The 21,918-nt window shown below is 41.7% G+C and overlaps 1 protein-coding gene across 1 annotated transcript in view; it reads left to right on the top strand.

Annotated features, from left to right (window-relative positions):
* Positions 1-9,424: 9,424 nt before the first annotated feature.
* LOC134465197 (arf-GAP with coiled-coil, ANK repeat and PH domain-containing protein 2-like) overlaps positions 9,425-21,918 on the top strand; it is a 20,262-nt gene continuing 7,768 nt past the window's right edge. Inside the window, exons 1-19 of the mRNA XM_063218735.1 lie at positions 9,425-9,714; positions 12,938-12,995; positions 13,143-13,262; positions 13,381-13,434; positions 13,573-13,631; positions 13,907-14,090; positions 14,287-14,331; positions 15,653-15,748; positions 16,273-16,347; positions 17,169-17,281; positions 17,508-17,528; positions 17,642-17,693; positions 17,801-17,901; positions 18,323-18,428; positions 19,195-19,400; positions 19,958-20,027; positions 20,204-20,298; positions 20,662-20,855; positions 21,831-21,914. Coding sequence (XP_063074805.1) covers positions 9,662-9,714; positions 12,938-12,995; positions 13,143-13,262; positions 13,381-13,434; positions 13,573-13,631; positions 13,907-14,090; positions 14,287-14,331; positions 15,653-15,748; positions 16,273-16,347; positions 17,169-17,281; positions 17,508-17,528; positions 17,642-17,693; positions 17,801-17,901; positions 18,323-18,428; positions 19,195-19,400; positions 19,958-20,027; positions 20,204-20,298; positions 20,662-20,855; positions 21,831-21,914 — 1,786 coding nt within the window. The 5' untranslated portion in view covers positions 9,425-9,661. The remainder of the gene's footprint in view (positions 9,715-12,937; positions 12,996-13,142; positions 13,263-13,380; positions 13,435-13,572; positions 13,632-13,906; positions 14,091-14,286; positions 14,332-15,652; positions 15,749-16,272; positions 16,348-17,168; positions 17,282-17,507; positions 17,529-17,641; positions 17,694-17,800; positions 17,902-18,322; positions 18,429-19,194; positions 19,401-19,957; positions 20,028-20,203; positions 20,299-20,661; positions 20,856-21,830; positions 21,915-21,918) is intronic.

Raw genomic sequence — 21,918 nt, forward strand, 5'->3', positions numbered from 1 at the left:
ATAAAGACACTGTGTAATGTCATCGTGTAGTATGGTAAAATATTTCATTCAATATACTCAATTAATTCATTTTCTATTCATTTCAGTTCACTATTTCAGATTGTCCACCCAATATAGCCCAATGCCTAAAACAAGTTGCCTCTATTCAACTCACTTTAGAGTGGAAGAAATTAAAAGTTAGGGAAAAAATGTTTGTCTTATTACTATGCACACCAATAACGGACATAGCATGCAGTCTGATGATTTTGGCAGATATATGGAAAAGCATTTTAAACCCCCATCTTCAATATTTTGAAGTAATATCACCAATCTTCCTGGGTGTTAGAGTACTGTACACTTTAAAGCAGTGGTGTGCAATGTCACGTATGGATTAAAAAGTGTTTTTGTAATCTTAAAAAAAAAAGACATAGTTGCAGGAAGTCTGTCACCTTCAGGCAAGTTTGTAATTTCAAGTAATAAATCAGGTTAAACACCTACAATTATCTCCATAATATATGAGCAGATGTTTATTTTTCATTTGCTGAAGGAAATGAAATGCGTGTAACATCAGTGAGCATTGGAGTCGCTCCTTAAGATGGATTCCATTGTGTCAGTCTGGATGAGATGCTGAGAGACTGAAGCAGAGGGATGGTATTGTTTTAGTGAACTACTCTTTTTTTGATTGACAGTAATGACATCCATCCGTCCCCATATAACCTTTTTGTGTTCAATATTAGACTTATATACTAGTCGTCCATTGGCTTTAACCAAAATGTGTCTTTTGAATTCACGGACAAATAGATGGACAGGGCATGGCAAAATCAGGAAAGATTGATATTTTAATTGCTAATGGCAATCTGTGTTATTCGTATTAACCTGTTTAGTATTTTGGCAGCAATTGATTGTTAGACCTGAACAGTCAATCGCCATGAACTTTGAAGTTGGGGTTAATGTTGCAGACAACTCTTCTCGAACAAGGACATGCACTTGATTTCAGGAGCTAAGTGTCTATCTGGTACAGAATATGTTTATTTTATTTGTTTGTTTGTCCGCTTTTCGTTCATGGTCTATTACAAGATATTTGTTGTCAAAACATCAGGCTGTCATCATTTCCATTCATCACACAGTTTCAAGGGTAAATAAGGACAATGGGGTGAAAGAGTTTCCCATTTTAAAGCTCATCTTAAAAAAAAAAACTTGTCACAGTAATTTGGAGTGTATGTGTAGCCTATTTATTTATTTCATCAGTCCCTGTCTGCCTCCACCACATTGTCCTGCCATTATCAGGCTCTGTCTCTGCCTGTCCACAACACTGTATGGGTTCCATTGTGCTATCAGACTTGCACGTTAAAACATACCAGAGGATGTTTTACCTCATCGGTCTTTGTTATTACCGCCTCATTGCTGCACGGTCAAATATACCACCATTTATATCTTTAGCCATTCGAACAAGATTAATTGCAAGTGCATAATTGCACGACACACATTTGAGAACACTTCTGTATACAAAATAAAATGATTCTAAAATAGTTTTAATACCGGTACTCAAAATTAACATGACATTATTTTGTAATGTTGTGAACACAGTAAGCCACAACCGATTAATGACTAAGCTCGTAAATAGTGCCAGGGAGGAGGCACACTGACTTTAAAAAGGAATGTAATAAATGTAACCTCATTTCTGTTATGGAATAGTTAAAGAATTGTTTAGTAGACTACTACATTATAATAGACAATAGCAATAAACAACAACAACAACAACAACAATAATAATAATAGCAATAATAATAATAATAATAATAACTTGTATTTGTTACATGGCACCTTTCAGAACACCCAAGGTCAACTTAGGAAAAGCAAAAACAAACTTAAAAAATTTAAATAAAATAATGATCAGGAGAGAGAGAGAGAGAGAGAGAGAGAGAGAGAGAGAGAGAGAGAGAGAGAGAGAGAGAGAGAGAGAGAGAGAGAGAATGAATTCAAGTTCATATGCTTAGCCATGGATGTAGTGTCTGTCCATGCTGTTTCCATTTGTATATACCGGTACATTGTTTAATTAATTCACTCTCTGAAATTTGGATTAAGCATGTATGCATACATCTTCGTTCTCACTGGAGAACGGATTTCTCGTGATCATGTCGCTCTCGCAGGAGAGCAGCTGTTCATGCGGTGAAAGGTCCAATCATCAAAGTGCTTCACGGGATCAGCGGACCACTGCAATCGAGAAACTGAGAGATTACATGACGTATTAGGCAAGGTCGCTGGCCGTGGTGCTGAAGTACTGCCACGGCTGAGAAATGTCTATGCAGTAAACATTCTCGAGCTCGGGAGTATGGGGCACCACTGAGAGCTTGTGCAGTATCTGTGACCACAGATGTGTTCAAGATCTGAATGGACACCCCCTGGCGGATGATGGTTGGAGAGCAATGGAGTGAGGTGAACTGGGAGGAAGCTAGGGCAAGATGCTTGACGAATCGATAGAACAGCGGCGTGAGGTAGGCGAACGGGGAGGTGGTGGGTGCGAGCGAGAACGGAAATTTCTGACTGGAGACAGGTGAGCTAAGAATAAATGCTGTATAGTTAATTAAGGGGCGTTCCAAATTTCAGTGCGCTGAAATTTCACCGAAAGACGGCAGAGCAGAGAATGAGATGCACCTGGTTAAATAGACGTGCATATCTTTCGCACTGAATTCAGACGATTCACCGTTGAGCGAAGAATATATAATATGACAATTTTCTACAAATGGGAAGATCAATGCTAATCTGAGAGCAACGTCATTCCTGTAAAATATTGAAGGTTTCTCAAAAAAAGTTTGCAACTAAAGTTTTAGTCGGAGCTTAGGCTGAAAGCTCTCCAAGGAGCCCTAAAAATTATCTAAAGAACCTAAAAGTTCTAAAAGAATTCCAAGGTTTCTTATAGAACTGTAGCAGCTCCTCCACAGTGGAAAACAAAGGTCTTCTTCAAAGAACCTTTGGTTTCCTGTGTTCTCTGGGGTATAGGTTCCTCAGATAACTTTTAGGAGTCCCTCCACAATGGTAATCTGAAGGGTTAGGGTTTTATTTTACGGTGCATTTGTTTAACAAACATTGTCTTTTCAATTATGTTTTTCTTAGTTGTCCTTGTCTCTCCTTTGGTAAACTATCCCATGACACATCCCTATCCTTTCATTAATCCAATCTTGAGCAATTGCTCAAATTGCTCGAATTCAACTCCAGTCTTCAAATGAGCTCTGTCTTCACCAACAGAAAGCTTCCATCCTGCACCCCAGAGCTGAGCACTGTGCCAGCGAGACCCATCTGGCCATTTACATGTACATTGCCAAGAAGCCGAGCCCAGTACCCGATGAGGGATACCGCGACTGGATAAGGCAAGTCGGCTCTTCACTCTTCTGCATGGAGCTCTCCCATCAGTGGCTGCCTGCCAGAGGTGGAACTTCAAACCTGATGCGGCTGTAATGTGTGACTGCTCCAGGGATCTCACACACAGGTGTCATGCTGTATTCTATTGAGCAATTTATGTATTTTCTTTGATTCTCCTTGCATGCATTGTCATTGCCTTTGTTCACTGGCAACAGTTACAAATCGACAAGTTATTTTAGTCCTGATTATGATCCCCCATTCTCCGTGCATATTCAGTATTGGACGCTACATTTTTGGCCAAATGGTTAGGCCCAAAGGGAGCGTTTTGAAAAGATAAACAGCCATACCTAATATTCTTTAGGCACTCCAACTCCTCAATTTTCCACTTCTTAGCACTCATAGTCATCACCTAGAAATGGCATCACAACACAACAGTGAGGTTTGCCAAACTGTCAGCGATCCATTGAGGTCTATGATGGATCTCTCAGGGTGGTGCTCCCCTCCGGGGCCCGTCATTGAGGTACTCGGAGGCCATTGTCTCTCCACACTGACACACTTGCTTTCATCAAGCTGTCTCCTGCCGTTACTCCTGTTTGACAGATGAGCACCCGTGTCTCATCACTGCTCACCGAGGCCATTAAATGATGGAGATGAGGATGTTATTTTTGCGTAGATACTCTCTGTTAGCTTTTTGTACTCCCTGTCTATCAGGCTCACTCTCAGCACAGCCTCCTCTAGCAGTGGACGTGGGGAGAAGATCAGGACCGATCAAGAGTCTCTCCAACTATTTAGTTAGTTGTTTACCAGGTTAACCTTGTCATCAGAGAAACGTGGCTGTTAAATGAAGGGACAGCCAGAAGTAAATAACTGGTCTTTCGGAATCAGGACCGTAATAAGCTAATGTGGTGCCCCCCTCATGAACAATATTTATAAAGTTGTGTGGTGCCCTTCACTGGTCATAAATGGTCGGAGCCCCTGGGCACTGCGCCACTGGCCCTTATAGATAATCTGCCCACGTCCAGAATACATGTGGCCTGAGACTGAAGAGAAATGAATTACAACATTCACCACCAACATCATTCCATGTCCAATACACAATTGTTTACTGATGGTACTAGGCTACCTGCCATGACACCAAGATGGCAGAGGGCTTGCAGGGGTCCTGCAACCAAGTTGGCAACAGTAGATCGGAGCATACATGAGCTCAGCAGGGGCCTTTTGTGCACATGCTTTCTGGGCCTGTTATGTTCACTGATAAATTGACAGGTTGATTGAGATTTGGTTGAGTGTGGAACAACTTTCGGTAACACTTTATTTTAGGGATACATCTATTAGCACTAATACATACAATATTAATGCCTGTGTAAGTAACTTGTAAGGCATGTACTAAGCAAAATAAGACAGTTGTTAAGCATGTATTCACAAATGTCTTGTTCATGCCCAATTAGGGATTTATTACTAATATAACCTTAGTAAGGACCAGTAAGCCTATATTTCTACTTATTAGTTAGTAGTAAGTGGCAGAATACAATGTGTATAAGCTCCTGGTACACTGTGTGAACAAACCCTGAACAGTGTGAAAACAGATGTGGAATAAGGGTCCCTATTCTAAAGTGATGCATTGCTCAGCTCAGATGACTTAGGGCCCCCGCACTACCTAGGGCCCCAACTCTACCCCTAACCCCCGCGGGAAGCAAAGTGTAAGTACATTTCTGACTCTTCATATGTCTCTTTAGAGATGCAGATCTCATTTATTCTACTCAATATGCTAAAAAGTAATTGGAAGCTTTATATAGCAAGGATTGGACGTAAACTTCTCAATGACGGTGGGTGGTGAGATGTAATTTTTTCATACACCAATTAGTTTCAATTGTAAAAACCCTACAATAAATGCAGAATATAACGATGAGTAATAGTTTGGAAGCGAAACTAAGCTATTCCTTTGTGATAAATAAGTTAATGTTTGAGAAACGTATCTCCAAGAAGTGCAGTGCATGATGGGTACGCCCTTAGTCAGAAATGCAATGCATGGCCAGTGCAGGAACGATAATATTTCTGTTGTTACGTACATGGCAAATTGTTTGGATAGCAACTAAATTTCACGAGTGAGGGGAGGAGCTAAGGACGTAGGCTCAGAGCTGGGTAGGTTGTCTGTTGGCCTAGATTGCGTACCCATCATGCACTGCACTTCTTGAAGCTAACGTTCTCAAACATTAACTTGATTATCACAACAGAATAGTTTAGTTTTGCTTCAAAACTATTATTCTAATGTTCTGCATTTATTTTGGGGGGTTTTACAATTAAAACTCAGTGGTACATGAAAAAACTTACATCTCACCAACCCACCGCCATTGACAGGTGTACGTTCAATCCTTGCTATATAAAGGCTCCTGTTACCATCCAAGTGTCATTATGAACAAGAGAAAACTAGATGACTCAACTGAATAAGCATTAGTTATTTAATATACCCTTACACTTTGTAGATCGGGGGGCTAGGTAGTGCGGGCCTGGGTGGTGTGGGGGCCCTAGGTATCGAGGGGGATTTTGGTAGTGTGGAGGCCCTGAGCCATCTGGGCTGACCAATGCATCACTTTAGAATAGGGACCCTTATTCTGCATCTGTTTTCACACTGTTCAGGGTTTGTTCACACAGTGTGCCGGGAGCTTATACACATTGTATTCTGCCACTTACTACTTACTAATAAGTAGAAATATAGGCTTACTGGTCCTTACTAAGGTTATATTAGTAATAAATCCCTAATTGGGCATGAACAAGACATTTGTGAATACATGCTTAACAACTGTCTTATTTTGCTTAGCACATGCCTTACAAGTTACTTACACAGGCATTAATATTGTATGTATTAGTGTGACGGAGGTCATCTTGCACCTGTTCACCCCCCTCGGGGATCGAACGTGCGACCTCGTCAACTACAACGGTTCGGAATGGGAGACACAGTACGATACCGCTGGGCCAAGAGACTAGTCTCTCGGCCCAACGGCACGAGACTGTATGAGGCTATCGGAGGGAGGTTTACCAACGTTCCACGCCAACTCTGTGCTAGTTAGCCTCCGTTACACTCTCCCCCTTAAACCTCACTCCCATCCGGGTCATACGGCACCACTGTGACGGAGGTCATCTTGCACCTGTTCACCCCCCTCGGGGATCGAACGTGCGACCTCGTCAACTACAACGGTTCGGAATGGGAGACACAGTACGATACCGCTGGGCCAAGAGACTAGTCTCTCGGCCCAACGGCACGAGACTGTATGAGGCTATCGGAGGGAGGTTTACCAACGTTCCACGCCAACTCTGTGCTAGTTAGCCTCCGTTACATTAGTGCTAATAGATGTATCCCTAAAATAAAGTGTTACCCAACTTTCTTGTTTGGTTTGTTTGAGTGTATCCAGCATGTGATGTTGCTGTTTTTGTCCTTAAATAGATTAACTGTATTGGAAGCATGAGGGTTATTTGTTGCTTTGGATGGTGTTATCCAAGTTGTATCGTGTTGTCACACCATATCACCTCTAGAATCTGTAAGCTAAACAGATTGCCAAAATATAAACGACAACTTCACAATGAGTGAGCTTTACATAGCCTACAGATGTGACATCTGAATTCTGTATGTTTTCCATGGTTCTAAGTGCTGCTGTATTCTCAACATAAATCCCAGGTTCTCTTCATACCTGTCTGTGTTTTGTCTGAATAAAATGAGTCTAAATGGGCCCTGTCGTGGTCAACCATTACACCATCTATCATGCAGCTGATCCGGGTTCGAATCCCGGCACGGGTCCTTTGCCGACCCCTCCCAGTCTCTCTCCCAATTCGCTTTCTGTCCACCTCTCACACTGTCCTATCAAATAAAGTCGAAAAAGACACCCCAAAAATATATATTTTAAAAAGTATAAATGATAAATATGTTTTTGCAGGTATGTGCTCTGGGCCAGAGCAGGTTGGAACCTGCCTCATATGCTCTGCTTTATACCTCCTCTGTGGTATAGCTGTGCCGATACCTCTAGTCATTGCCAATACCTCTTGTGTTTGTGTTCCAATCTAAATTTCATTGGTAGTCAAATTTAACATCATATGGTGGAAACGCTGTACCCGCCCCACACACACACATTGGCTGCCTGCTTGCATTGTTTACCTACAGAACAATATAGGCTAATGATAGGGAGAAATTTGTCTCGGAGACAGGGGGGTTGCAGCAGTAGTTTAGTTTAGTTTAGTTTATTTAGTTTAGTTCAACAGGGACCATGCACAATACACATTGATTACAGAAGTAAAAAGATGGCTTGTGCCAGATTATAGCTATATAGCTAATTTCCATCTGCAGTCCCTGGACAGGTAAAACAAATATCAAAATACAATAACATAAACAAGATATAAACAAGTAAGCACATCCATAGGCCATAGGTCAAACACACACACACACACACACACACACACACACACACACACACACACACACACACACACACACACACACACACACACACACACACACATTAAAATGGCATACAGTGTGAGTCATATTTTAAAAACATATGATTAATGTTGACAAGACTGGTTGGTTAATATCCATTTTTTCACACCGCTTGAGAAGGCCTGATAATCAGTAATACTTTTTAGGGTACTGGGTAGACTATTCCATGTTTTGGTTGCCCTGAAGGAGAAGGCTGACTGAGCAAAAGCAGTTCGTCGGATTGGGAGACTACAATCACCCCTAATGGTGGATCTTGACGTTCTGCTCATCAATTCAGAGCAGGGTTGAACAAATGTTCTTAGGGGTGGGGGTGCTGCATTGTGAATAATTTTATGGATTAGCCGCAGATCAGAAAATTGTATGATGTTTTCAAGGCTGAGCATATTATACTTGCTCAGTATAGGACAATGGTGGTACTGAAAAGATCTTCTATCTAGGACCTTCAGGGCCTGCTTGTATAGTGAATCAATGGATTTTAAGACAGTCTTGTTGGCCTGGGACCAGCTTGAAAAACAATAATGCAGGTGGGACATAATCATAGCATTGACATAAGTCACAGCAGCATCAATACTCAGAGAGTTACGGATATGTCTAAAATTTGATATGCTATACTTTACAGTATTACCCAGCTTTTTAATGTGTTTCTTAAAACTAAGAGTAGAATCTAAGGTCACACCTAAATATTTAAACTCATCAACATTATTTAGCTTTGTTCCATCAACATATATATCTGGAACAACATTTAGTTTAAATCTATTGTGAAAATACATTGTAACAGTTTTGTTGGTGTTTAGTGTCAGACAGGAGGTTTTTAACCACATTGAGACCTTAGTTAGTGTTTGAGTCAATTTGCTGGCCACCTGTACCGGAATACATAAAAGGACAACAACAAAAACAAAACACATAAAAGTAGGCCTACTGGGAAATAAGAAATACAAGGATAGACAAGACAAAGGCTACAACACAAGCTCAGGCTACAACACAAAATGCCATCTAAATGCAGTGTACGTAAATAATCAGAAATGCTGACAACTTGTTTCTTTTTCTTTTCTAAACTTCAGAAATGACGATGCATTATGCACATTGTGCTGCCACAAATAACATAAAATTACATACAATTAGCCTAGTCCTAATTGCCTTTATAGCAATGCATCTCATCCACTTGAGCTAATAAAAAATTGCCATTCTAACTCATGATTTAGAGAACATACTTATTATTTAAGTTACTGGTACCCTGGTATTGTAATAAGTCAACCTATGGGGTAAGAATTATTAATTGAATATTGATTTGTTCTGTTTTGTCTGTGTCCTGTCTGTAAATGTAATTGTGATGTGTGCTGCCGCCTTGGCCAGGGCTCACTTGTAAAAGAGAATTTTATTCTCAATGTGATTTTATTTCCCTGATTAAATAAAGGTAAAATAAAATAAAAATAAAAATAAAAAAGAGAAGGAAATGATGAAGCTGAGAATCTGAGATGTTTTCCTGCCTCCCCTGTCATCACCAAGGCACCACGGTTATTGGCCACGCGCACTGGCATTCATGTGCCTCACAATAGCTAGCAGAATGGGGTGGGACTGATTTTTTGTTGAACGGCTTGACGTAGGGTTGTAGTAATCGATGCAATGAACATACTAGCAATAATTGGCTACATGTGTTTTGCAAATATTTCTCTGTTTTTGTCTAAGGGACTATGAAATACAATTTGTTAATGCCAGATATTCGCTCGCAAGCATTCAGTCGAGACAGATTTTCTTTGTAGGTTATCTCGGTCGTTGGTTTTGGTGACGAAGAAGACAGGTTTCACAGGCGCATTTTATCTTACAACCACTGAAGCAATGAAGGTGACTGTGGATTTTGAAGACTGCCTGAAAGATTCTCCACGATTCCGGTAGGCCCCCAATTATTGCTGTCTTTTCTAAATGTTGCGCAGAAAAATAAAGATGTTCCAGAGAAAGAACGCTTAAAATTGCCCCATTCGTATCCCCATTCATCGCCTATTCCTTTCGGTTGTCATCCATCCCAAAGCGAGGCAAATGATCATAGTCATGCACAATACTGTGCTTGGGGCAATTGGCGGTTATACTGCTTGTGCAATGAACAGAATATTTGTAATGAATGATGCAGACTGACAGTGCCGCTTCCATGCACTGACTGCGCTTCGAACTTCCTTGTTGGAATAACCTCCATAGATGGACGCGGGCATCACATTCGCGTCTGCTCCAGTAGCAGCGATTCAAAGCAGGTTGTAGGTTACCACGACAGCAGCCGGGTGAACGGATGCTGCAGATTTTGACATGACCAGGCATCCTTCTCATTGACGAAGCCAGATTTAATGGGGGCGGTTTGGTTTGGTGCGATACGAGGTGACAGGCCTGCATGAATAAACGCTGCTCTGCCATTTCCCCCCTCACTGTTGTCCCATTGAATAAAAACTCCTCTGTCCTGCCTTGATGAGATGAGAAATCGCCTGTGTGCGACTCCGCGCTGAAGCAGTGACAGATGTTTCAGACTCAGAGCTTCAGGCATAAAGCAAAACGACAAGTATGAACAGTTGGGGATCCCCACGGTGTAGCCTACCTTACGGAAACTGAATTTTTGTTTTGGTTTGTTCAGCCTACCTGCGCATACCGCTCAGACCTGTTCTCCTGGAAAACACTAACAGGGTCATGCAGGCTACCTTACATTTTTAATCAACAAAAGAAAAAGCCCTTTACAATTAATAGGCCATGTTATGTAGCCTAAGTGCAGTGGTGTAGTCTACTTTTTAATGGTGGGTATACTTTATATTTGAGATTGTTTTGAAGTGGGTATACTGTATATATTTGTGCTATTCAAAACAATGGATCATAAGTGGGTATACTGAAATCCCTGAAATTTAGAAGTGGGTATAGGCCACTCTGTATACCTGCGTTCTACGTAGACTACACCACTGCCTAAGTGTCCATTTGAACAGCTGCTGTTTTTGAAAAGCTGCATCCTTATTGAAATCTGACAGCATATGAGCTCATACATTAGTGTGACATGTTGTTGGAACGTGACATTTCATTGAGCTCTTTGTATCACTCATGTTTTGTGCTTTTAGTCATGTGTTGACAGTGATTGCATTTTAAAAGTTTTAGTTGTTTAGTTAGTAAGTTTTTCCTTTTGATAGAAACCATGTTGTAGGCTAAACAAGAAGCCTGCCTCTGTGCCTGTATATTTTTCAACAAAATCTAATAGCCTACGTTCAAATACCTTTGAATCAAAGAAGGAACTACAGCTTTAAAACAACTCCCCTGAAGAATGTGCTTGTGGTGAATTCATGTACAAAACAACATCTCATGAGTCATTGTAGTCAACTTCGAACCAAAGGCATAGACTGTACACAGCAACCATGACATTATAATTTTGAACTTCAGTGACACCCTTCTGCTTTTCTGAAGGCAGGAAGGTCGTAAAAACAGTAAATCATTGTCGACAATCCAATTACAGACATTAGCCTACTTTATCACTGTACTTTAGACTATGTTTGTTGCATCTGACTGTAGAGTAAGTGAAAAATGTAGGCTACATTTACCATTTGATATAAGTTTAGCGTGTATGACCTAGGGTCCTCAATGAACATTCATATTCATTTAATTTGTTCCCCCCTTGTCTTTTCTTAACAAAGTTTGGGAAAGAGAGGGCCACCAAATTCATGGATGAATAAATAAATGTGTATGTTGCCATATGAACGACACATTCAAAATAGGCTGACACAATTATCTTAAGCTTAGATATTATCAGAGGTTTATGTGTCTGTCATTATATACTACACAAACGGCTGTCCTGTCTTCAGGGCAACAAAGGAAATGTCTCTGTCCCTAAGGGTTGTCAGGGAGGCGTGTGACCTACATGTTTTAGTTACTCTCAATGAAGAGACATAGTTTCGGCCCCACACAGAGTCACTTGTAAAAACTGGCATGAGTTGTTTTTATGACAAATGTTCTCATGTCAAACGGTTTCCTTTTGCACATGAAAAAATGCTATCTACAAAAGGCTTTGGTTACAGTTGCATTCATACTTTTTTTTGTTTTACTATTTGCGACATGTGGAGCACTTTGCACCGTTCTCACAGTCCTGGATCTGTACGACTTGTAACTACCAGTCACACATGTTCCACTTTTTGTGATTATGTACCGGATGGCCTGCCTGTTGAAACAGAGTGTCTGACATGGCATAGCCAGTGGTGCATTTCTCAAAAGCGTAGTTGTTAGCCAGTTAGCAACTTGGGTAGTTGAAAAAGGGGAAATTGCATGGCAAACAAAAAAAGTAATGTAGTTAGCAACTATGGTGTTGAGAAATGCAAGTGAGGACTTGCAAGTGATTAGCAGTGTGGGCCACAGAGTTAATAATGGGTGATGATGAATAAACTATTATGCCTTTAACGCGTTAAGACACACCATTATACATTTGCCACTTACCAGAATGGCAACGACCAAGTCATAGTGCATCGCTAAAGGCCCTGTGTTAAGTCATAGTTGTGTAGTACTATGGTAGTTAACTTTTCATTTGCTATTACAGCGTGCCACTGGGGGTACGGCGTGTATTAAGTGGCTACAAGCTGAAGTGTGTGATCATCATGATTATTTTTTATGGTCTCTGATTCTGTGTGGGACGGATGGATGTGTTTTAGTCATTTAGCGTGTAGGCCTATATGAGATGTGCATGTGTGCATCTGTGAGCTACAGAGTGCAGTCACAAGATGTTGTGACTCAGCTTCTGCTCTGTCTATTTTTTCTCACCAGTTCTGTAGGGCAAGCTTTCCATTGGTTATATAGTTAGATACAGTTCTGTTGGGCAAGCTTTCCATTGGTTATATAGTTAGATAGGGCCTACAGTAGTTCTCTTGGGCAAGCTATCATTGATAGAGACGACAAATGAACATCCTCCACATTCAAGGATTGTTGGTGCTTTCTTATTGCCACACTCTCTGTAGTTATAGTAGGGCTTATATAGTATAGTTCAGTTATGCTTTTACATTTTACCATGTTGGCTAAAGTTTGTTTCACTTATCAATTTAAAATATGTACACTTCTAATCAATCTCTTCTCTCCCCTTTTCTTCATTTTGATTCTTTATTTTTGATTTAGGGCAACCATCGAGGAGGTGGAAGGAGATGTGGGGGAGTTAGAGTCCAAATTAGACAAGGTCAGCTTGCACCCCATGACACTGACAATGGCAATCTGGTTACAGTACTACATACATACAATGCAAACATAAAAGTTAAACATTGTTTTCGGCACGCTTAACATTTTCCTTACTCCCTTTCCAATCTCTATTTTTGAATTAATCAAGCTGGTGAAGCTTTGTATTGGAATGATTGATGCTGGAAGGGCGTACATCATGGCTAACAAGCAGTTTGTTAATGGCATCAGAGACCTTGCCCTGCAGTCTACCAGAGATGTTGTTATTGAGGTAATTGAGGTGCACATTTGACAATTTTAGCTGTTTTTACGATTAACTTTAAAATTTTATCTTTAATACAACCATGCTTTTTAAACACTGTGATGAGTTTGAACGTTTTCTATTTCAGGCAAGTCTAACCAAGTTTGCGGAAAGTCTACAGGAGATGAACAACTATCACACCGTAAGTACATCTAATTACGGTAATTAATTTGATTTGGCATAATAATCACAGATGTATAGAAACACGCCATTCACCATATATCATTCATCAACAAGTTTATGTCAAATTTCTGATGGATAGCTTTCCTCTGATTCACAGATTTTATTTGATCAAGCCCAGAGGTCTATCAAGTCTCAACTCCACACCTTTGTCAAGGAGTAAGTTTCATGGATCAGTGCTCTCACCATAGCATATCACAAAGATAGCTTTTAAATCTTCAGTGAATACTGTATCACATAATAAAAAGCAGTTTGCTCATCTGAAATGTGTCTGTTCTCTTTGCAAACAACCAGCTAAACACTGCTAATTTTAAAGACATCAATTCGCTTAGGCCTACTTAGTTTGAGCCTTGCCAAAACAGCATCTCTAAATCGTTCACTTGTGGAGACACGTGGAATGCCCAAACTAAACTGTTTGCTTGTCTTCTCTTCAGGGACCTCCGTAAGATTAAAGAAACAAAGAAGCAGTTCGACAAGGTCAGTGAGGAGAAGGAAGTGGCCCTGGTGAAGAACTCCCAGGTGCCCCGTAACAAGACGCATGAGGTGGACGAGGCCACAAACATACTCACCACCACGCGCAAGTGCTTCCGCCATATTGCCCTGGACTACGTGCTACAGGTGAGAGTCCACACCCAAAGATTACTGAAGACAACAGTAAACAAGGGTTTTTTTGAAACGCAATTAGTTTTTATACATGTCTTATTACCTGTGTTTTAAACATAATGTTTTTGTTTTTTTGTAACAGAGTTAGTACCACATTATCATGCTTTCAGATTTATTGTTTCTAGTTAGCTAAGTTTCTTAATTGTTCCAGATTAATGTCCTCCAATCAAAAAGACGATCTGAAATCTTAAAATCGGTGAGTGAATGGCATTTGACATCTCCTCATATCTGTCCTACAGGTGCATAATAATATTGTGATATTATACTTGTGTAAACAAGCACATTACCTCAACGCAGGCCCAGTCATTGCCTCCTGAACCTTGTTTATGCATTTTGAAATGGGTATAACCAGAGAGTTTTAGGAAGGGAAGCTATGTCAGAATCGTTAGGTGTCCATAGAAATTAACGGTGAAGATTCGTAACGCAAATATGGCGTCTACCCGCACATCTCCCGCCTTTCTGGTAACAAGACCCAATGTGCTTGCTGAGCTGCGTTGCCAGTGATCCAATCATCTGGCTGCATCGGCGCACGCGAAATGATACACATGCTCAGTTGTGAAAAGACGTTGCTCTCGTGCCGTTATGGAACTACTGCGCCTGCGCTCTGTCAAAAAAAATGTGAGAAAAGTGGCTTAAAAAGCTTTATTTTGACTCGTATGACACAACCAAGTAGTCTAGATTTATCAGTTTTGGTTTCAACCATATGGCTTTCACAACCGCTGGTTTCCCTCCTGTCCTATACTCAGTTTCCCCATTCATTTTTCCCATTGACTCTCAGATCTGGTCTCACTAATCGTGAAATAGCACCCCGAAGGCGTCAACAAGATGGCGGCGACTGTCCCGTCTCGATATAAACTGTCTCTGGTATAACACCCATGTACGAAAAATTACAGTACCATTTCCATTCTGCTCATGGTAACCCATTATAAATTTGATGTTACCAGAATGGCAATGACTGAGTCGTAGTGCATTACTAAAGGCCCTGTGTTACGTCATAGTATTGTAGTACTATGGTACTTAACTCATCAATGACTATTACAGCGTGCCACTGGAGGTACGGCGTGCATTAAAGGGCAACTCCTGCCAATTTCAATGTACTGTTGTATTGCTCACGCTACCCTTGACTTGTCAGTAGCCGGTGATGCCACAGTTTTTGCCCCAGCCCTTTCCGAGATATGAGCTATTCTAATGGGGGCAACTTTTGTTTACATTTAAAAAAAATAAGCATAGGCCTACTCCAAATATTCTCCCAAAAGCTATCCCTGTTTGCTAGCTGTTAGCTGATGTTGCATAACCTTTTGGATGTTTTTGGGAATAAATAAAAATGTTTTTTTGAAACGTAAAGAAAAGTTGCTCCCATTAGAATAGCTCATATCTCGGAAAGGGCTGAGCCAAAAAATGCGACGTCACCTGCTACTGACAAGTCAAGGGTAGCGTGAGCAATACAACAGCACATTGAAATTGACAGGAGTTGCCCTTTAAGGGGCTACGAACTGAGCTTGCGTTTTGTGTTGCAGATGCTGTCTTTCATGCAAGCTCATCTAAGCTTTTTCCACCAAGGCTATGACCTATTTAGTGAACTCCAGCCTCTTATGGAACAGCTGGGCATACAGGTGAGAGCCGTCCCGCCTAAACAGCTACACTACATGCACCGTAGATGTGCTCTGCAGGCTAAAACCAGGCCTGTTGTTTACTTGGTGTAACTAAGGAAAGTGGTGCTTGATAACTGAGTCTGGCACATCTGGTCTCTTCCCACCCCCCGCCCCTCTCTCCCATCCGTTCCTATTTCCACACTATTGCTCCTTTATTGCTATTATTATGTCTTCTATTCCTCCCCCTATTTGTTAAATGTCCAATGTTAATTGCTATTTATTACTCTAATCACTTTTTGTTTCTGGTTTATCACTGGTCCACCAATGTTAAATGCTCAGTATTTTTATTACTTCATCACTTTACTGTTATTGGTTCATCCTGTCTTGCACTTTGATGTCAGTCTGTAAATGTCAGTCCTGTGAATGTGTATGTCCTTCATGGTATATATAGAGAGAAACATAATTTCAATTTCCTTGTATGACCTGTGCATATGAAGAAACTGACAATGAAAGCTGACTTGACGTGACTTGATTTGACTTTTTAGCTGGATCAGCTTGTGGTTGACGCTGCAAAAGAGAAAAGAGACATGGAGCAAAAGCACTCTACTATTCAACAGAAGGTAGCGTCCCTTTTGCCCTGAAACTCAACCCAACTCAAGAAATGAGAGTTAACATTTTACACGTGACTGTGTACTACACATGCATAGTTTTGCTATAATGCTCCTACACATTTACATATTGATCCAACAAATTCTACAGAAGATCTGTCTTTACAAACAGTACTCAACTCTTCTATACTCTACTGTACTGTACTCTACTCTACTCTACTCTACTCTACTCTACTCTACTCTACTCTACTCTACTCTACTCTACTCTACATCTACTCTGTATCCTGTGTCTCACCCTTGAGTAGTTTGGCTGCCTGCATGCTCTTGCCTTGCTCCGATCAATTGTACTAATTTTCCCCTCTTGCTCTCCTGTTACGCTTTCTCAGGCTGCACTGCAAGTAAGTGCATCTCCTTTTGTGTGACACCAAATACAACTTGTTTTCTTGCAACCGCTTGGTTACACTGCTTACTTGGTATGATCTGCCTCAAATCAAAGCCAATTCATATCTCTATGGACAGATGTCAACGACTGTATATGACTGAGTTTAGTGTTGCATGTGGGCCCATTTCTTTTCATTAAAGAGCTGTTAAGTCTCGTTTCCACTGGCGTTTTTCTGGTAGGCCTAGCTCGACACAGCACTACTCGGCCGACACTTTTTGCTTTTTGCGATTGGGCCTGACACAGCTCAACGGTAAAGCAAAAAGTGGCAACTGAGTCACGTTGTGTCGAGCTACGTATAGACCTACCAGAAAACCGGCAGTGGAAAAGAGCCTTTAGTTTAGTGTGTATGCCCAGAGATGTGTCAACTCATTTTGAACATTTCTCAATGCAGGACTTATTTAATGAAGACACTAAGTTAGAGTACAATGTAGACACGGACAATGGAATTGCAATGGAAGGGTATCTCTTCAAGAGAGCCAGCAATGCATTTAAGTCATGGAACAGGTAAATATATATGAAAAACTGACTGCATGTTGTGTATCAGTCACCCTGCTTTCCACATTTTTGTTTTACATAACTGTCCTTTTCCATTCATGTCCCTAATTTGTCTGTAGTTTTTTGTTCTATTTGTGTTTTGTGTTCTTGTGGTGTATGTATGCACGTCCCCTGGTTTGTGTTAACCTATCCATCTTCTCGTGGCCCTCCATTCTTCTGTTGTGATGCATAACAGGAAAAAAGCTGATAATAACAGGTACATGTCATGTAAACCATGCCATTCTCAGTCACATAGTGCGTCTTGCTGTACGGTAGATTTGGCTGTTTGCCGGCTACTAAGACAAGGCTGTTGTGGTTCATCTATTTCAGGCGCTGGTTTTCAATTCAAAACAGCCAGTTGGTTTATCAAAAGAAATTTAAGGTAGGTTATTCAGTTCTGTCTCTGTCTCTGTCTCTGCCCCCCCCCCTCTCTCTCAGCTGTTTTGGTGTATGTTGAAACAGATCTTTCTGCACATGTTTGTTTTGCAGGACAATCCCACGGTGGTTGTGGAAGACCTGCGATTGTGCACGGTTAAACAGTGTGAGGACATTGAGCGGCGCTTCTGCTTTGAAGTGGTTTCTCCTACAAAGTAAGCACTACAGTGAAAAGAGAATCGGGTTTGAAGAACTTGCTATTATGGAAAAACTAAAATAATTTCATTTGTTTGACTCACTTTTTACTTTTAAGGAACAAGCACATCGAATCAACTCCATAAACTGCCTTCAATTATTTGTTAATAAGAGAGATATCCAATCTCTAAACCACACTGATCCAAAGCATATTCCAGGCTGTATAGAGTATACTACCAGTGCACTCCCTTGGAGTCAGAGCCATTGAAGTCTGGCCTGCCCAGCCTCCCCGCCGGTGTCATGCTGTACCAGTTGGGCCGCACAGGCACAAAGGGGGCGAAAGTAACACAAAGCAAAGGGGGAATTTGCGGCAAAGATGTGAGCAGCAGTGTAGCTGTGATCCTCTCCTCTCCTCTCATCTCCTCTCCTCTCCACTGCCAGGAGCTGCATGATGCAGGCGGACTCTGAGAAGCTACGGCAGGCCTGGGTGAAAGCCGTGCAGGACAGCATTGCCACCGCCTTCAGGGAGAACGGAGACGAGCCCCTGGTGAGTGGTGATGATAATGACAATGCTGTAGCGCGTGGCTGTTTTGGCAAGACTGGCCTAACGTCACCTATGTGAAAAGGCCGAAGGGCTCACTAATTTTGCGACTATCAATAAATTCAAGAGACCTTGTATAATTTTCATTACAGATTCATTTTTATGCAGCTTTGTGTCCAGCAAAGTGTCTTTTGTGAACACTACTGAACAGGTTTTTGTACTGGGAGTATTTGTAAAAGTATATCAGGATTTTTATTTGGTGTGCTTGTTAAAAATTATTATTAAAACAATGCTCTCTTCAGCATGAACATGCAAACATTACATTGCACAATAAAAACATGTTAGAAAGGTCAGCTCTCTCTCTCTGGCAGTGCTCTTGGGTAGAAACAGAGAAAGCTATTGTTTTGTCTGAATGAGGGATGAGTGTCTGACTATGCTGTGTGAGCTTGTTGAGACATTGCCTGTTTAAATTTAGCATTACTATAAATCAGTGGGGTCGGCATTTTTGAACTGTTTGCTCAAGGACACACTCAGAATGTAGCTTTTACATATTTAGTCGCTTATGCCTCTTTTCCACTGCTGTTTTTCTTGTAGGCCTGCAGCTCAACACAGCGCAACTCAGCCACTACTTTTTGCTTTTCGAAAAGGCACAACACAGCTCAATCGTAAAGCAAAAAGAGGCGGCCGAGTCAAGCTGTGTCAAGCTGTAGGCCTACCAGAAAACCAGCAGTGGAAAAGAGGCATTATATTACTTTTCTTGCTTTCCTTTTAGACAAGGCTAGACCGCAAGTCGTCCGCATCTCTGGGCAGTCTGGATTCGGGGGGTGACACCAGGTCCATGAAGGGGGAGACCGCCCTCCAGAGGGTCCTGGCCATACCGGGCAACGACACCTGTGCTGACTGTGGCCAGCCTGAGCCCCGGTGGGCCAGCATCAACCTGGGCATCACACTCTGCATCGAGTGCTCTGGCATCCACAGGTACCTGTACAGTAGCCTCTCTATTCTGGGTCTGCATGAAGGCCTCCCTCTCCTAATGGAGGTTAGTATTAGCCCACTTCTTCGTGATGTCAGACAAGTTCTACTTTGAAGCAAAGCAGGATAAATGACTCCGCGCTTGAGGCAGAAAAAAGTCGGACAGGCGGACAAAGATTCGTCCGATGGAGGTGAAGATCGTGTTTTTAAAGAATGCATTTCAGACGGATGGATGGACGGACGGACTGACGGACGGACGGACGGGCCGATGGGCCGACGGACAGACATGCCCTCTTATAGAGATGCTAGGACGCATCTAAAACGTAGTGTCTATAGTATGTGTCCACTAGATCGCACTCCGTCTTGCATTGCCTTGAAAATATCAGCGTTCGAAGGTGTCAGTCTGACATCACATGAAAAGGGCTAATTTTCAGACTGGACTGTAAATTTTGCCTTGTGGATACGTCGGAATTTCACTGGCATTTTTGTTGTTGTTTGTGTTTCGCTGTGTTTTCGTTGCTTGTGTGCTTTTTAAAAAATTAATTATTCTGTTTCGGTTTCAGGAGTTTGGGCGTGCATAACTCCAAAGTCAGATCGCTCACACTAGACTCTTGGGAACCCGAACTGCTAAAGGTAAGATTTCCAAATGTTATGGCGTAGTCGAGGACATCATGGCAGGTACATCATGTGGTCTTAAAAGTAATGAAGAGGCCGAAATCTCTGATTACATTTCTTACAGCTCTTATTTATGATATATTGATGATATATCTTCAGTAACTATTTCTGTTTGGTGCCATTTGTGCTTTCAGTTAATGTGTGAGCTTGGAAACGGACTCATCAACCAGATCTATGAGGCCCGCAGAGAGGAGATGGGCAGCCGAAAACCCCAGCCTGGGGACTCGCGGTACACTCAATTATTATTTATGAGATTAAGAATGAGATTAGTCTATATTAATGGCTCAGTACAATGTGAAGAAAGCATTTTTGAATAAGGCATTACTTCTTGATTAACACTAATATTTCTTGTGATTTTCAATATATTTTTTACTAGTCATGGTATTTGTGTCTGACAAAATATAAATGTTCTCCTTTCACACCAGGCTCCCATTTCTTTTTTCTTTAATGATCTAATTTATTAAATGAAAAGACACGGGAGCCTGGTGTGCAGACTTTATTTTCAATTTTCATGTGACTTTGCTAGTCCTGCACCCAAAATATTTTTGAGACGGATGTGCATGTTTTCTTCTTTACTGAACTCCCTTCACAGGCAGGAGATTGAGGCCTTCATCAGAGCCAAATACATCGACAGGAAGTTCGTCCTGAAGCTCTCCCCCATGGAGCAGAGGGCCAGGATCATCAGCCTGAGCAAGCAGGACAAGCGGCCTAGAAGCTGCGCTGAGTTCCTAGTGCCACGACCTCCGCCGCCCACCCCAAAACTCCGCACTGCCTCCAGCACCTCAGGTTTGTTGGAGTTGGAGTTTCCCAGTTGGGCTTTCACAGCACCTCAGGGGTGGATTTCTCGAAACCGTAGTTGCTAACTACATTAGCTACTTTGTTGTTTGCAATGCAATTTCCCATTGCCAACTACCAAAGTTGCTAACTGGCTAACAACTACGCTTTCGAGAAACACACCCCAGGTTTGCAAGGGGTGGTTCGTCTGCTACCTAGCACATACAGACAATGCATTTCTGAATGGATAGCATTACTCACATAATTTGCAAGGCTGTTTTTTCTCTTTTCCTCTGGCTGTTTGCCTGTAAACTAATCGCACTTTAGCTTGTGAGTTGCTCGTTTCTCTTTGTACAGGTAGCTGTACATTTCTCTTCATACCCTGCTCTCTCTCTCTGGCCCTCTCTCTTTTTCTTCCCTTTTCCTTGACCTGCTCTGTGCTTCCCTTCCTTACTAACGCTGCCGTCTGGTCTGGCCCCCCTCAATCCTCAATCCTGAAAATCTGAGTAGTAGCGGCCACAGGTCAGGAGGTCCGCCGTGATTCGCTCTTCTGCCCCGATGAGCTTGACTCACTCTTCTCCTACTTTGACACTTCCTCAAAGCTGCGGAGTTGTAAGTAGCTGCAAGTGAACACTTCACTGTATGTAACTGCCCGTATGTACTGTACTGTACTGTACGTCTTGCGCATCCATCCCCCATCTCACTGTCTCCATCATCTTGCCATTATTCCCTGCGCCTGTCTGGAGGGCTTCTAAAAGAGTGTAGTGGAGGGGAATGTCTTGACTGACGTATTTGCCAATATGCTGGAAATTGTATTTCGCATCTTCTCTCTCTCGCTCTTGCATATTTAACATCAGGTGATGGAGAAACACATAAGCACAACTGGTTGTGAAACCCAGCTGTTCTGTTGTGTTTTAACTTAAACACCTCAAGTATTATATTGTCTCTTAATGAAAAATAATGTGATGTTCACGTTCTTCTTTTCAGTGAGGAGTGCAGACAGTGGCATACAAAACAGTGCGGATGGCAGTCGAGAGATGTTGGCCTCAACGCCGTCTAGTAACAGTCTCAGTGA

This window comes from Engraulis encrasicolus, chromosome 16 (assembly GCF_034702125.1).
Source record: "Engraulis encrasicolus isolate BLACKSEA-1 chromosome 16, IST_EnEncr_1.0, whole genome shotgun sequence".
NCBI classification, from domain to species: Eukaryota; Metazoa; Chordata; class Actinopteri; order Clupeiformes; family Engraulidae; genus Engraulis; species Engraulis encrasicolus.